At 33.5% G+C, this 18,487-nt stretch overlaps 1 protein-coding gene across 1 annotated transcript; it reads right to left on the reverse strand.

The window, feature by feature from the left end:
- Positions 1-3,380: 3,380 nt before the first annotated feature.
- LOC120146013 (cytochrome P450 714C2-like) lies at positions 3,381-5,307 on the reverse strand. Its single transcript, XM_039159679.1, has 4 exons — positions 5,034-5,307; positions 4,421-4,895; positions 3,968-4,322; positions 3,381-3,890 (listed from the first exon to the last, which is right to left on the reverse strand). Exons 1-4 carry the CDS (start codon positions 5,296-5,298, stop codon positions 3,465-3,467), a joined length of 1,521 nt encoding a protein of 506 aa, XP_039015610.1. The 5' UTR covers positions 5,299-5,307; the 3' UTR covers positions 3,381-3,464.
- Positions 5,308-18,487: the final 13,180 nt, after the last annotated feature.

Below are 18,487 nucleotides of genomic sequence, written 5' to 3' on the forward strand. Positions count from 1 at the left end.
AGCTATGGTTTGTCATCCTGTATTTGTTGTCTTTGAAGGGACCTTTCCATGTTAGTAACCTTTTTCTTATCTGCCCCTGCAACCTTTGTCAACCCAATTTTGAAAAGTTAACTTTGATGACTTGGTGTAAGCCTGGTCCATTCTGATTCCTTGGGCACTACGTCTTCTTGATTGAATGTGACACATGGTTGCCTTGCAGATTGTCTCCTTTTCCTTCTGAGTCTTTGCTGACCATAGTCAGACCTCTGCGTTTTTCACCTCTTGTATTACAACCCCTTTGTCCATTAATGCAAACTATTTATATTTAACGAACACTTTTTTTGTTGACCAACACCTCTTTTGAATGATGTAAATGATTGAAAATAAAATAAAATAAAAGGAAAAAATGAAAGGAAAATGGTTAGTGAGATAAAGATAATAATTAAAATAATAATGAAAAAAGTCATACCCCACATGCTATCTACATCACATGCTTGTTATTCCTACCCGAACACGATCTCTATCCCACATGTTAATTTTGAACAAGTCCTAACCACATAAAGTTCTAGTTTACATGCTCTGAACAGAAAATAAAGCAAGAAATAACTCAAGAGAGCCTAGGTTTTGAAATTAAGATTTGGGGTGGGCTCTAATTTCCTGTAATCTCCCGGTTTAGGTTCTAAATAAGGTACCCGAGTTCTCCTTGCTGGTGCCCCCTTGGGCTTGCTAGACCCTCAGTCCTAAGCCCATTAGAAGCTTATGTGGGCCAAGTTAAACTCGAGAGGATACATTCCCTTATGTCTATACGGAGAATAAATTCACATGAAGACACAAGTTATATGAATCCCGAAGGTTACTTGCTAGGCCTATACGGAGAATAAATTCTCACGAAGGCGTCACTTTCACATCCACTTAAAAAGGGTTTGGAGCTCGGGTATAGAGCCAAAGATGAAAATTTTAAAAATATGAAATCATTGAAAAACGTCAGTACAACTATTTATTTGAAAAAATAATCAAAGATAAATAATAATAATCAAATAAATAAATAAATTAAAATTAAAATTTGTTATTTTCGCATAAAAAGACAAGATAAAATCAATTCTGGCATGACTCACTTACATGTCCCCAATGGAGTCACTAAGCTGTCGCGACCGTCTTTCGGATGGGCCCGAAATTGGTTTTCGACTTGAATAAAACACGTTAGAGTCACCACCGATCATTTAAAAAATATTTAGGTTGATCGAACGCCATCTTACCTGATCTATGTTTTACCAGAAATATGTCGGATTCGGGAGTCGGTTATAGTCAAGGAAGAATTAGCGCCCTTGAACTACCCTTTTGGTACCATTTTAATTTGTCGGTTGTCTTAATTGCGAAAATTAAAATTTAAAGACTCGATTTGAATTACTTACCTTTGATCGATTGAAATTACCTCTAAAAAGTTGAAAATGTTATATTATAAAATAAAAGAAATATCAAATAAAATTTAATTTTAAAAAAATAAATCAAAGAAGGAAATATTAAATTTTTAAAAAATGTTAAAAGAAAAAATAAAATAAATGAGGAAACTATTAAATTTCAGAAAATAAAAATAAAAAATATGAAAAAATGTTAAAAGTGAAAAAAAAAAGAAGTGAAAAAATAAAAATAAAACAAAATAAAATAAAAAAGTGTTAAATTTTAAAGAAAATACAAGAGAAATATAATAAATAATAGTAAAGATAAAAAAGGGTTTTTTAAAAGTTGTTTTTAAAATAAAAGATAAGAATGAAATAAAAGAAAATGATTAAATAAATAATCTAAAGAGATTGAGATAAAGAGAAACTAATAGTGAAAGCAGCCTTAGCCTTCAGCTTTGCCTTAAATTCCTCGGATCATCGAAATATATCTTTACTTCGAAATTCACGTCGGCTTACAAGGAGAATTCTTCGCTGCCAACTCGGATTGTGTTGTTTCAACAATAACTGATTCCGATCTCAGTTTCCTCTTAGCAAACAATTTTGCTAAGTGATTTATTATGAAGTCGAATGTGTTTCAATAAGCCAATCCTTCTTACAATTCTCACGTTTGGAATTGAGCATTCGCTTTAGCCCTCGACTTAAAAGAAATTTAGCTAAGCATGACCAATGTCATACTTAGCATATTTGAAAACAAAATTTAAAAGAAAATGAAGATGATATGCAAAAAATAGAGAGAAAACTAGAGAGAAAAAGAAGATTTTATTCTCAGATGTGTGTGTTTTTCTAGGCTTACCCTGAGAGGGTATTTATAGCCTTAAAATTCCTAAAAATAAGCTAAAGATAATTCCTAAAATAATATCTTTTATCCTAATTGAAACACTTGAAACTATTTAAACTAAAATACCTAAAACAAAGATAAAATAAAATAATATTTAAAATAATATCCTAAATACTAACGTCTATTTAAACTAAAATACAAAGATAAAATATAATATTAATATATATAATAAATAAGCCCCGGACGAAAATGAGTGTCTACAAAACTATTAACAGACGTTTTTTAATTAAAAATCATTTTAGAGAAGTTTTAATATTGAAGTGATTTCTTAATTAACTCTCTTTAAATTTAGCATAAAATTTGAGTTAAATGATTCATGTTGTGAAAATGCTAAAATTATAAAGAGTTTTATATCTTACCGGAAAATTGATTACATTAGACGTACCACAATTCAAGTAATGAATATGAGAAAATCTCAAGTGTTTACTTAAGAATTTAAAGAGGACTATAAATTTGGAAGTTTTAGTTTATAACTACTAAAGTCATCAATAAATGTAATGAAGTATTTGTAACCTTTTCTAGCAATTGAAGTTAAAGGTCCATATACATTTGTATGTATTAACTCATTGTCTCTTTCATTGTGTCAAGTAAAGGGATCTTTTGTTATCTCACCTAATAAATAAGATTCACAAGTATCATATGATTAAAAATCAAATGAATTTAAATATTTATCTTAATGAAGTTTTGAAATGCGTTTCTCATTTATATGGCATGACAATACCATAAATAGGTTGGATTTAAATCTCTTATTACTTATGTTATATATCAAAGAATTGTTAAAGTTCTATAGATTCCAAATATAAAGAATATGTATTATTCTTAATAATAATAAAAAATCACCATTGCCTACTCTTAGGTCAATCTCGCCTTTTTTCTGTTTATTCCTTTTGAACCTTTGGATATTTGTATAAATGTGGGATCCATATCAAATATCTAATACCTAAGAAGTTGTGGGAGAAAAAAAAAATAACATGTATAACCAATCCTCTTCGGGTATAGAATTTGTAAGATTGGATTTTCGAAGAGCAATAGCTAATGGATGATGGATCTGATTCGAACAGCAATAGCATATATATGCAAAACTAAATAACATCAGTTCAATCTTATCCATATAACTCTATAATTTATCTCTTTATCCAAATGCATACAGACCAACTAAATCGATAGTTTAAATAGGCACACTCGAATCACAGCTTCTTTAATAAGAGATGGACTCCATTTTCTGGCTCTGTCACCAACCTTAGAACAGGAGAATGGGTGTAGTTGGGAGAAAGGGAGAAGGAGAAGTTGGACAAAAGGAGAGCTATTACTAGTTTCAGTTCAACCAGTGCCAAGTTCTGTCCCAGGCACATTCGTGGCCCGACCCCAAACGGCATGTACACTTGTGGCAGCTTACAAGCACCTGCTATCCCTTTCGCAAATCTATTCGGGTCGAATGTGTAGGCCTCTTTGCCCCAGATTTCAGGGTCAGTGTGCAATGCCAACACCAGAAGCCAGATATTTACACCCTTGGGTACCAAAATCTCCCCGAACTTCATATCGTCCAACGCTTCCCTCGACACCACGGCTACCGGCGGATAAAGTCGTAACGATTCCTGAATCACCATTGTAAGCTGCATTACATAGAACAAGGATTCCGAGATTAGTTCCATAATCTAGTTAGTATCATTCTGTCATGTGTATAATGTACCTGTTTCATCTTGCGAAGCATGTCGGCATCCAGAGTACGACCTCTGCTGATTTCAAGAACCTCCTTCCGTACTATATGCTGCCATTCTTGATTGGCAGCCAAAAGCATGAGGCACCAGGTGGCGGAAACAGCGGTAGTCTCGTATCCGGCCAAGTATATGTTCTTGCAGTTATCGACTACGAACCGCTCGGTGGCTTCTTGACTTAGATAGCTGCTTTTAGCGCCCTCGACCAGCATTTGCAGTAAGTCCTCCTCGTATGCTGCCATCTTTCTCTCTTTTACCACTTGCAGGATCAGATCACGTATATCCTTTTCTAGTGCCCAAGCTTCTCTGTTGCTTTTTGTGGGAAGATACCTGTAATAATCACTCAAAATTTTCAATAAAAATTAATTGTACAAGAAACAAAAATTGTACAAAATCGATAGGACTTGCAATTGCAAAAGAATTCCCACCTCATTCCGGGCACACCAGTGGATAAACTTTTCTTAGAGACGGTCTCCTGTAAAGCTCTTAGCTTCAAGAAGATTTCTTCTCCCTTACAATAATTGCTTCCGAAACATGCTCTAGAGATGACATCTCCTGAGAAGCTCCGCATATACTCGTCGATTTTGATGTCGGCAAGTCCTCCCTCAGCCTCGATTTGGGTCTTCCAAGATTCGAGTACAGTAAATGTAGACTCGAAAATATGATCCATCATTCCCTTAACCTTGTCCATGTATAATTCAGGAGCAAGAATTTTTCTCTGATGAGCCCATAGTTCCCCATTAGAAGTTAGAATTCCCTGACCGAGCAAAGTACCAAACTCTTTTTGCAGATAGGAAGGATTCCCCAAGGCTAAGGACGTGCATGTTGTAATCTCTTTCACAGCATCAGGTTGATTCACAAACAATATTTGAGTGTTACCAAGAGAAAACATAAATACTTCACCTGAAAGAGAAAACATAAATACTTCACCTGAAATTTACTCCACCAATATCAGTGATTACATTTTTCTAATTTATATATGCATGTATGTAGTTACGTACAGGATTCAATATACAATTAAGAGGCATGCAAAATACGTACTGTACTGTTTCCTCCATTTCTGGAGGAAAGGAAAGAGAAGCGCAGCGCAGTTGTGTGTGGACGGCGGGCTAGGATCCCTAACAACGGCGGATTGTGCCTTTTTAATCTCTCTTATGTTTCCGAAAAGCAGAGTCGGAGGCGGTCCTTTGATTCCTTGTTCACTTAATCTTGATCGAAGTTTCATCGGCTTCACCACCAACTCATGAAACAAACATAGGATCGATCCCAAGAAAGCAATAGAAAGAAAAATGATGAGGAATTCCATATCTTAAAGTAGGGTTGGCTATGGCCTATGGGATTTTCAAAGGGAATTATATAGGGAAATTTAGGAAAGTGATAGGAAGGTTTGGTCATAAACAAAGACTTTTGAAGTATGGTGTTTCTGGTCCTTATGGTCAATGTAGAGGTACATTCTGTGTAAGGAGGTTAAAAAAATGCTAAAAAATGCTAAAAAATGGTGTGTCTGGTTGAACAAGTGATCAGTTAAAATCGATACCGAAAATATTATATGATTTAAACGGAAATATCATTTGAGTTGGTAATAAAAACGGTAATAACTGGTTATGTTATCGTCCTATATAAAATGCGCAAAAAAATATAGACGATAACATAACCGATTAATTACTGGAAACATTATCAAGCACAATAACATATTAGGTAGCGTTTATATAACGTAATAGGTAGCGCCTTTTTAAAGCTGATGGGACTTTGGAAATCCGACGATAACATAATCGGTTAATTACTAGAAACATTATCAAGCATAATAACATATTAGGTAGTGCTTATATAAAGTAATAGGTAGCGCCTTTTTAATCTAATAGGGCTTTGGAAATCCGACGATAACATAATCAGTTAATTACTTATATTGTTATTAATATTATCAATATATTAGGTAACGCCTAAAATGTTATCAAAGTTTAAGCTGATAGAGCCTTAGAAATCCGACGATAACATAACCGATTAATTACTGGAAACATTATCAAGCATAATAACATATTAGGTAACGCTTATATAACATAATATGTAGCGTCTTTTTAAAGCGTTTGGGGCTTTGGAAATCCGACGATAACATAACTGGTTAATTACCGAAAACATTATCAAGCATAATAACATATTAGGTAGCGCTTATGTAACGTAATAGGTTGCACATTATTAAAGATGATGGGGTCTTAGAAATCCGACGATAACAAAATAGGTTATGTTATCAATATTATCAACCAAATGTTAACAAAATTTAAGCTGATGGAGCCTCAGGAATCCGACGATAACATAACCGGTTAATCACTTGATTTGTTATCAAGCTTTATTAACATGGTAATTGTTTACGCATATTATAATGATACCGATTGACTTTAACCATTTTCATTGGAAATTAATCTATTACTTTAAAGTAATAGGTTTTGAAATTATAAGTATGATATATATATATATATATGTGTGTGTGTGTGTGTGAGTGGTGTGTGTGTCGATACATTTTACGTGCAGATTGTTTGAGCTTTTAAGTGGAATGAACCTTAGGAATCCAACGATAACATAACTGGTTAATTACTTGATTTGTTATCAAGCTTTATCAACATATTACCCTATACATTGTTTACTTATATTTTCATGATACCAATTGACTTTACCCGTTTTCATTGTCAATTAACCTATTACTTAAAAGTAATAAGTTTCAAAATTATAAGTATGAAATATATATATATATATATATATATTGATACATTTTGCGTGCAAATTGTTTGAGCCTTCATGTGGAATTAAAGTATCGAGACCGATATAACAAAGTATTCATACATATATAAAAGTTTACGATATTATCATTATATCGGTATAATTTTACCGTGTACCTTGTAAATTTAACTATTACTTATACAAAGTATGGGTTATCAGAATGTTGGATTTACACATAAAGAAATACAATGCACTTGAAAGATGTAAAGCAAAGGAAATCGTCAATGGGGTGTCAATGTACTAATTGCTTACTTTTAACCGGTACTTGGAGTATCGATACTTGGACATTTCCATATGTTCCCTTGTATCGTGTAATTGAACCTTGCCAAACATTCTGTAGAATAGAGTCTCCCGCAAATCATTGCAGGAATCAGTTCTGTAGTTGGGATTATTCAGGTAAATCATGTTGACTACATAACCAATAAAACCCCATTACAGTTCCAAATGGTAAGCTATGAATTGGTAAGACAAGCTTCCTTTGAGGGTTTAGGTTTAGGGACTGAATCCCTCCCACGTAAGGAGTGCATGATTGAACATTATATATAATAGTTGTATTTAGTTCTTGAAGAATTGTTCTTCATTGTATATATGGATAGTTGTAATGATATTCGTTCACGTTTTGAAACCAATTAGTTAGATGCATGTAGTACCCTATATCCTCGAGGTAGAGGACAAGAAATCTGGCACTTAAAGATTTACCAAGAGCGGTAGCTTTTGCTCTGCTTGAAGACCGAACCTATAATCAACATCTACATTATCCATTATGCCTATAATGCTCAAAAGAACCTGCTGAATGAAGAGATTTGCACACAAGCACGAGCATTTTATGGGAAACCTCAAGTATGGGTTACCCGAACATCTCTGTTGTAGAATTTTAGTAGAGTAGTTGGGGTTTCCAGTAAAATGCTCGCAGTTGTGTGCAAATCCTATCATTCAGTAGGTTCTCTTCAGCAATATAGCCATAATGACAAAGTTGATTCTAGGTTCGGTCTTCATGCAGAAAAGAAGCTATCACTCTTGGTAAATCTTTAAGTGTCAGATTTCTTGTACTCTGCCTCGAGGATATAGGGTACTGCATGCATTCCACTAATTGGTTTCGAAACGTGAACAAATATCATTACAACTATCCTTATATACAATAAAGAAAAATTATTCAAGAACTGAATACAACTATATTATATGTAATGTTCAATCATGCACTCCTTACGTGGGAGGGGTTCAGTCCTTAAACCCTAAAAAAAAGCTTGTCTTACTAATTCCTAGCTTACCATTTGAACCATGCAAGGGGGTTTTATTGGCCATGCAGTCGACATTATCATTTGGCATTCAGTCAAACTGTAAAGATTTGAAATTTGTAATCAATTAAAAGTTCTTAAATACTTTAATCCAATTACCATTTCAAGAACATTTACAAGAATACATTGATACTTACTGGAAGTACCTATATCCACACAGTGGTTGCTTTCGATTTTCTTCAATGTTGATACGCTGGGGCTCCATTTGAAGGTCATCATCTTTGCGAAGAAATGCTTATTTAATTCGAAGACAACAAACTCAAAAACCTAACCCCTATTTCTGAATACTACAATAATAAAAATTTAGGGTTTTAACAATATATCTTTCAATTCGATTACATCAACAAACAAACAACTACGCTTCCAAAACTATGCTACCACTATTTAGAGCAACTAACTTCCCTCTAAAACTACGGTCGTCTTCTACATATTTCTCTGGATTAGGGTTTCCTTTGTAACCCGATATGTTATTTATATTGAATACTCTTACCAAAGTATCGATACTTTTGTGTACGGTATCGATACTTTCGAGACGTTTTGTTTTTTTCAAAACTGGTAGCGATTTACCTGTTACATTGTATATTGAAACCCGTTTTATCAATTTTTAACCTTTTATATCATCATGTATCGATACATGTATCATAGGTATTGATACTTCCTACGTGCATCTAGTTTTGGGAATCATACTGGACAAAAAGTATCGATACATAAACCAAAAGTATCGATACTTTATATAAACATATTTTACCATTAAACCGGTATATTTTTATATCTTACACTGTATATTTACATATTACTTTAAACTAATAGGTTTCAAAGTTTTAAGAACCGATATTTTTCATACGTGTATCAATACTTTATAGGCACAATTATGGAAACCGATTTTCTCAAACTTTTACCATTATGTTATTTTAAAATCGATACCATTACCCTTACATAAGTATCGATACTTTTATGTACGATATCGATACTTTCGAGACATTTCATTTTTTCAAAACCGATAGCTATTTACCATTTTTATCATATTGAAACTGGTTTTATCAATTTTTAACGTTTTATATTGTCTTGTATCGATACATGTGTTATAGGTATCGATACTTCTTACGTGCATCTAGTTTTGGGAAGCATACTGGACAAAAAGTATCGATACATATACCAAAAGTATCGATACTTTCTATAAAAGTATTGATACTTTCTATAAAATTATTTTACCATTAAACCGATATATTTTTACAGCTTACATTGTATATTTACCTATTACTTTAAAGTAATCAGTTTCGAAGTTTTAAGAATCGATGCTTTTTATACATGTATCGATACTTTATAGGCGCAGTTATGGAAATCGGTTTTGTCAATTTTTTACCTGTTAAGTTATTTATATTGAAACTGGTTTTGTCAATTTTCAACCTTTTATATTGTCATGTATCGATACATGTTTCTTAGGTACCGACACTTTATAGGCGCAATTATAGAAACCGGTTGTGTCCATTTTCAATATGTTATATTTAATCGATTGTTTAAAATTTTTGCCATTTTCTCAAATTTTAACCGGTTTAGAAATTCTATGTATGGAAACTTTGTTGTCGAAATTATAAAAAATGATACTTTAATAATGTGTATAGATACATTTGCAGGCATATATAAAATACATTAATAACTAGTATTGATATTTTAACAATCCTCAAATATAAAATCCCAACCAATCAACCAACAACGCTTCAGAGATCAAATGTCGTTATATAATCAGAGCAATCAACCTAAATGAAACGCGAGAGAAATCTCGAACATCATAATTTTGAGTAACAAGCAAGAAGATTGGATATACGAAGAATGTCTTCCGGATAGTATCCATTTCATCCAGCTCATGAAGATAGGAGAACCGTAAACCGAAACTGTCTAAGAGAAACATAGCTGATGTAGAAACAACTACATATTTAAAATCTCGAAGGCGATACATTTGGTTTTATAACATTTAAAGCATCAGAAGCATATCAGACTTATGATTTGGGTGCTACACGGGAAATACAACAAAATGCAACGAAAAATTCTCGAGAATTAAATGCTAGATCTTTTAATAATAATGTTAAATAATAGAAGATACACACGTAAATCATAAGTACTGGTACTTGGAATTTCAAAACCTATTACTTTAAAGTAATAGGTAAATTAACAATGTAAACGGATAAAAGTGCTTTGGTATAATGAAAATAGTCATAAATGACAAGTTGAGACGCTTTTCATGTACGCCTATTATCATTGCATCGGTATAATTTTACCGTTTACATTGTTAATTTAGCTAAGTATCGATACTTTATACTTGTGTACCCTTCAATTATTTTTATTATTATTACAATTTGTAGCCATCAATTATCAAGATTTTTAGTTACCCTCTGTTGCATTTCCCGTATACCACCCAAATCATACATTGAAAACTTTTCTGACACTTTAACTGTTTGAGAACCAAATACATCATCGTTGAGATTTTAAATATGCATCTGCTTCTACATCATGTATGTTTCGCTCTGACGGTTTTAGTTTAGGGTTAATCTATCTCAATGAGATGGGTGAAATGAATAATATCCGAAATGCATTCTTCACATATCCAATCTCCCAGCTTGTTCCTCAAAATTATGAAGGTCGGGATTTACCTCGCGTGTTAAGTTGGGGAAAAACAATGGAAATTAGGATTAATAAATGATAACATACAAATTGTCTAAGTTAATAAGTATTGAAAAAGGGTTTAGGGTTACCTTATAAATTACATTTGATGTAATCCCTCTCGATGCATTGAGCAAGTTGTTGTTTGAAAGGAACAAAGGCTCCAGCCAATATTTATAGTGGAGCTGAAATTTAAATTTAAATTCAAACTCTAATTAAATTGAAATGAACATGAAATGCAATCTTAAATTGAACATGAAAATTGCATAATTGATTACTACTGTTCAAGTAACATGTGTTATGTACCATCAAGCCGGGAAAGACAATACTGATTTAGTTCAAAGCTGAGTTGATGGGGTTGTCACATTGGAATAAAGCAGTGACATGAAAGGGAAGAGGAGATAGTTAGATTGTTATCTTTGCACTGGCCCATCCGACCATAATATTTACTGTGTAAGTCACATGTTCTAGTGTGGAATATTAAAATACACAGTTATTGTATTATATTTTTAGTATATTTAAATTGAAAATAGTGCATTATGTGTATTATGTGAATCAAATGAAAATATACATACAATATAAGTAAACCATACATACATACACAACAATTTGTTACATAACAATGTTCAAATAGTCTACCCACAACGAAATTAATCCAAAGAAAAATGGTTATTTCTAACGAAGTCCGGAACATTAGGCGCATTCTATAAATTTTCCAAATACTCTCGAATGTTACCGCCTTTTGCTGAGGACATATATAAATAATTAGAATTATCAAACTAATCAGGTGCAATTTTAGTAATAAGAAACTAAATTCGTATAAGCAGGAATAAATTTGTGTCATACCTAAAGCATTGTCCTTCGAACACGACGCGTCAAAGGGATGTGGACATATGTAATTGTATTGCTATATAAAAACATAATTGTTAATCAACCAACGTATGAACACCTGTATTTAGGGCATTAAATTAAGGAAACACATTCCAAACATCATGGAGATTGTAACACCCCCTACCCGTACCCGACCCGGATACGAGTCCGAGATGTCACATTGACTTTTCAAAACAATATACTTATACAAAAATAGTAAAAAATTTAAACTTATATTAAGAAACCCAATAATTTACATAAGTTCAATACAAAAAACTCACAAACTAATTAGAGCGTATACAACTTAAACTTTTAATTACATACCAACATTGATTTCTATAACAAAATAACCTACTGTTTAAGTTGTTTCTGATATGATATCTAAAGGAGTGATGCTATCTCAACCGACTATCCTCGCTCTTCTGACTTCCTGGATCCTACGTGTGAAATACTCACATGCTAAGTCATCGACTTAGTGAGGAACAATATATAATGATGCTATAATGAAAATTTTGTAACATGCAATCATATATTCATTCAATGCAACATAAGTAGACATACATTTCCCATATAGTAACTTATCACAGTATTTAATGTTATTTCATATTATATCTTTCATTATCCCATGATACAATACCGAGAACTTAAGGTATATGAGTGCATTGAGGTTGTGCACAAATACTGTCACCACAACTTGTATAAAATGCTCTGAAGTGCCATGTAGAAATGCTCCGAAGTGCCACGTAGAAATGCACCGAAGTGCTATATAAAATATCCCGAATTATCACATAGAAATCTTCTTAGGGACTATATATATATTCCAAAGGACCAAATATGTATCTCAAAGAACCGCATATATGTTCCAAAGGATTATATATATATGTCACGAAGGACCACGTAGAACCCTCGACTCTTGGCATACCAATTATACCTATAGCTCTCATCTACATAACATGGGCTTTATCAAAATTCACATAGTTTATATCCCATAGACAAATAAGTTTGTAACTTTTATCACGTAGTTCATGTAACATTCTCATACATATTCACTTAGATCATTGTCTTATAATGCATATCATATGAGTTCATGTTACATATCATATCATGTAATGCAATCATGTATTAAATATGTTGGAACTAGACTTGTCATAATTCTAATTTCCATATCGCACTATATATATAATTTTACAAGTATGCACTCATATTAGCCTCACTAATCCAAGAAATACACTTATATCTCTTTTTATTTCCCTTGATCGATCTTACTCGCCAACGGTCCAGAACTTGTTTATGCTCGATATCTACATTAATATAATTTTGAGACAATTATCAGAATCATAAACATTATGAATTGATTTACAATAACCTAAGCTATCTAAAGGACATAATTCTCATTTCCCTTTTAAGTAGTATTGGTACCCAAGGTATAATACCGATACTTCCCTTATAATGGTATCGATACCGTTCTTGAGTATAGATATCATTTCCTGATTCTGTAATTCTATTTCCAAAAATGGTATCGATACCTACCTTATGGTATCGGTACCCATGGTATCGATACTACCCTTTCGGTATCAATCCCTCATGAAGAAGTTGTCTATAATGGCCTCATGGTATTGATACTGTTCATACAGTATCGATACCTACACAATATTTTTACCTACAATAGCTGTGTAGTATCGGTACAAATTCATCTAGTCCCGATACCAACCACCCAGAACATACTATTTTCACCCGAAAAACATCAACACTTCACCTAAATCTTTTATTTTGAACTCCCTTCTTTCTACTAATTTTAACTATACTTACCCAAATCATTTAATATCCATATAAAACATCATTATCTTTCATATTTCATTCAAATTCTTGAACCCAATAATCTTACTAACTTTTCAACATATTTTAAACTCAATTCTTACACATATTACTCCTTATTTAAACGTATGACAAGTCAAATTCAGCTTCCAACTTCATTTATTTCCTCTTATTAACAATTACACTTCTCAACCTCTTATATTCAATTCTCCATAACGTACTATTCATTGAGTATCAAACCACTTTAGACCTTCCTTAAGTTTTCCTAACCCATCAAGAATCAAAATCATATCTAATTTACAAGAATTAGCTAACCAAATAATTTCTTACCTTCTCTAAGGAGCTCACAGGGAGAAAGAAGAAAGAAAGGATGAAGAACAAGGGAAGTGTCTAGATAAAAATCCCTTAAAAATCCCTTTCCACGTGTTATAAAAATCCCATAGATGAATTTTTTGAATTCATTTCCTTGCTAAAAGACATTTTTTCCCTTCCAGCTTTCATTTCTTTGTTATTTATCCTACACAATAATTTTTTCAGATAAGTCCCTAAACTTTTCAATTTATCTAATTAAATCATCGAAATTCTAAAATTTTACAATTTGATCACTGACCCGATGCTTGAGATGTTACAAATCCCCCCTTAAGAAAATTCATCCACAAAATTTCATTGCACGAAGAGATGGGGGGTATTGGTTATGCATATCTTCTTCACGTTCCCACTTTTCTTCCTCTACTTTGTGATTTCTCCATAAAATATGTCCAATGGAACTGTTTTATTTCTTAACTGCTTGACTTCATATGCCAATATTCGTACTGGTTCCTCATCATAGGCTAAATCAGGTTGTACTTCTTTTTGTTCCGGTGTAACGATATGGGAGGGATCAGACCTATATCTCCGAAGCATGGACATATGGAAAACGTTATGAATTTTCTCCATTTTGGGTGGCAAAGCTAACTGATATGCCACTGGTCTTATTCTCCTAACAATCTCCTATGGTCCAATGAATCTAGGGCTCAATTTTCCTTTCCGACCAAACCTTAATACTTTCTTCCAGGGAGATACCTTCAGGAAAACTTTATCTCCAACTTCGAATTCAATTCCTTTCCTTTTAAGATTAGAATATGACTTTTTTTGGTCGAATGCCACTTTGAGATTATGCTGAATTTCCTAAACTTTTTCTTCCACTTCTTGAATCAAGTTCAGACCAAGAACACTTCGATCTTTAAGCTCATACTAGTTTAATGGCGTACGGCATTTTCTCCCATATAACGCCTCATAGGGTGCCATCTTAATACTAGACTGATAACTATTATTGAAAGCAAATTCCGCAAGTGGTAAATACTTTTCCCACGACCCTTTGAACTTAATTATACATGCTCTCAACATATCTTCCAATATTTGAATAGTCCTCTCAGATTGTCCATCCGTCTGAGGGTAAAAAATTTTACTAAAGTTCAGTCGAGTTCCCAATGCTCCATGCAAAGATTTCCAAAATCTCGAGGTGAATCGAGGATTTCGATCAGAAACTATTAAAACATGCACTCCATGCAATCTAATAATTTTCTCTAATGTACAACTCAACATACTTTTCCATAAAGAAATAAGTTTTGACATGAAGAAAATATGCTAACTTGGTCAATCGATCAATGATTACCCAAATTGAATCTCTTTTGTTCGAAGTCAGAGATAACTCTGAAATAAAATCCATCATCATATTCTTCCATTTCCATTGTGGAATGGAAAGTGGTTGCGATAATCCTGAAGGAACTTGATGCTCGGCTTTGACTTGTTAACATGGTAAACATTTAGACACAAATTCAGTGATACTTCTTTTCATTCTTGTCCACCAAAACTGATTCTTAAGATTCATATACATCTTGTTTACACCCGGGTACAATGTCAATGGACTATAGTGAGCCTCTGTCAATAGATCCTTCTTCAATTCCTCATCATCTGGAATCACCACCCTTCCTTTATAGTACAAATTCCCATCAGATTTAATCTTGAAATCATTATTATCTTCATTATTTACTTGCTCCAGTCTTTTCAAACACATTTCATCTTTATTTTATAATTCCCTAATTCAATTCAACCATATTGGTTTAAGCTTTAATTATGCACATAGACCACCATCTCCATTTAATGATAACCTGGTGCCTAAAACTCGTAAGGCTGCAAACGTTTTTCGACTTAAAGCATCTGCTACCACGTTCACTTTTCCAGGATGGAAATCGATTATTACATCATAATCCTTTAAGAACTCAACCCATATTCTTTGCCTCAAATTTAGTTCTTTTTGAGTCATCAAGCTCTTATAATCCGTATACAGATAACAATGTTCTCCATATAAGTAGTGACGCCAAATCTTGAGTGCGAACACTACTACAACCAATTCCAAATCATGCGTTGGATAGTTCTTTTCATGAGGTTTCAATTGTCTAGATGCATATGCTACCACTTTCCCTTCTTGCATCAGCACACATCCTAATCCATTATGGGATGTGTCACTATAAACCACGTAGTTGTTGCCAGACTCAGGTTGGACCAACACTGGAGCTTCTTTCAAAATTCTCTTTAATGCTTCAAAACTTTCTTGACACTCGGAAGTCCAAACAAATGGTATACTTTTCCTCATCAATTTGGTCAAAGGTAGAACTATCATCGAAAAATTCTTAACAAATCTTTGATAATAACCAGTAAAGCCCAAGGAAACTCTAAACTTTAGATACATTCTTTGGAACTTCCCATTCCAAAATAGCTTTTATCTTTTGAGGATCCACTCGAATCCCATCTGCAGAAATCACATACCCAGGAAAGTCACTTCATTTAGAAAAACTCACATTTAGACAATTTGGCATAAAGCTTCTTATCTCTTAGAGTTTACAAAACTAATCTTAAATGTGCATTATACTCTTCATTAGACTTCGAGTACACTAGTATATCATCAATAAAAACAACTATGAACTGGTCCAGATAAGGTTGAAATATCCTAGTCATGAGATCCATAAAAGCAGCAGGTGCATTAGTTACTCTAAATGGAATTATATTGAACTCATAGTGACCATATCTCGCTCTAAAAGTTGTCTTCGAAATATCTTTCTCTTGAATCTTCAATTGATGATAACCAGAACGTAAGTCGATCTTTGAGAATACCAAAACTACCTTTAACTGATCAAACAAATCATCAATTCTTGGGAGGGATACTTGTTCTTGATGGTCACCTTGTTGAGTAGTCTATAATCAATGTATAGACGCACTGAATAATTCTTCTTCTTAACAAACAACACTGGAGCTCCCTAAGGTGACACACTTGGTCTTATAAATCCCTTCTCTAACAATTTTTGCAACTGAATCTTCAACTCGCTCAATTCTTTTGGTGTTATTCTATAAGGTGTCATTGCAATAGGTGTTGTTCCAAACATCACTTTAATTTGAAATTCCATCTCTCTATCTAGAGGTAGTCTTGGGCTGGAGGAAAGACATCAGGGAACTCTCTGACTATTGGAATTTTTTCTAAACCTTTCTCTTTAGCTCTAGTATCTATCACATTTATAAGAAAACCCTGACATCCTTGTAGCAGCAACTTCTTTCCTGATATTAATGATATTACATTTACTAAAGGATTCAATCTTTCACTGATCACATTCACTGTTGTTCCCTCTGAACTAATTAGGGTTACCCTTTTCAGTCTACAATCGACATTTGCATGATAATGGTACATCCAGTCCATCCCTAAAAATTACTTCAAACTCATCATAGGGTAATTCCATCAGATTAGTAGGGAATTCAATTCCCTGAATCCTTATGGGACACCCCTTATAGACTTTATTTACCCGAGCATTATGCCCTAAAGGATTAGTCACTATCGCCTCACTACTCGTAGCTTCTAATGAAATTCTCAATTCCTTTACTAATTTATTACTAATATATGAATAAGTGGAACCCGAATCAATCAATACTAACACTAATTTATCATATAACTGAAAAGTACATTCTCTAATCTCTGGACCATCACAGTCTTCATTTGTCTTTATATTATACACTCGTGTAGTTGAACGCATTTCATAATGTATGGAGGATTCAAATTGGCTTCTCTCTCTATCTCTTCCTCATTCTCTTTGATATGTGGAATCAATTCGTTCATATTGGATAGGTTTTCCAGCCATTAATGGACAATCCCAGATAAAATGTCCGATGTCCCCACATCAGAAACATGCTCCAGAGGCCATCTGACATACTCCAGAATGATTCTTCCCACAATGTTGACACTGTCTTGATTGGCCCTGATTTGATATCCTATCACCGGATCCCACTGATTGTGTTTGTCTAGTTCTCATCTGACTTGATCCTCTAGCATATGATGCAACTGACTCAGACCTATCCTGAGATCAAAATCCAGAATCTCCACCTCTTTTTGATGGCACTGACCTTGAAGAAGCACTAGTTATCTTAGATGTATGTACCCTTTGTTCTCCAAATCTTTTATTTTGAGCTCTCTCCAAAGATTTAGCACGATTAACCACCTCCTAGAATAAGGACAGATTCAATACTATCAACATCTCATTCAATCTAGGGCGCAAGCCCTTCACAAGCCATTCACAAACATCTTTTCTGTTGGAATAAGCACATCAGCAAATCGAATTAACTTATTGAACTCACACTCATATTCATATACGGTGCTATTTAATTGCTTCAAATTCATAAACTATTTCTTCATTTGTCTGATAAACTAATCTCCAATATACTTGCGCTTGAATTCTTCAAAAAACAAAGACCAATTAACTTGCTCACTTACCAATCTCATGGTGACATTCGTCCACCATATCCTAGCTTGTCCCCTTAACAAAGAAACCGCTGCATCTAACTTCTCCACTTCTGGGCAGTGGAGACTATCTAACATAATCTTCAAATCATTAAGCCAGAGGTCAACTACAACCGGACCTTTCTCGGCTTCACCCTTAAATTAGGGAGCTCCTAATCCTTTTAACTCTTTTTCCAAATTTATTCTTTGAGTTAATGGAGCAGGAGGTCGGAAACACGTCTAACTAGCGTCCAACATCCTGAAGAACATATCCTGATCTTGCA

This window comes from Hibiscus syriacus, unplaced genomic scaffold (assembly GCF_006381635.1).
Source record: "Hibiscus syriacus cultivar Baekdansim isolate YM2019G1 unplaced genomic scaffold, ASM638163v2 tig00110895_pilon, whole genome shotgun sequence".
NCBI classification, from domain to species: domain Eukaryota; kingdom Viridiplantae; phylum Streptophyta; class Magnoliopsida; order Malvales; family Malvaceae; genus Hibiscus; species Hibiscus syriacus.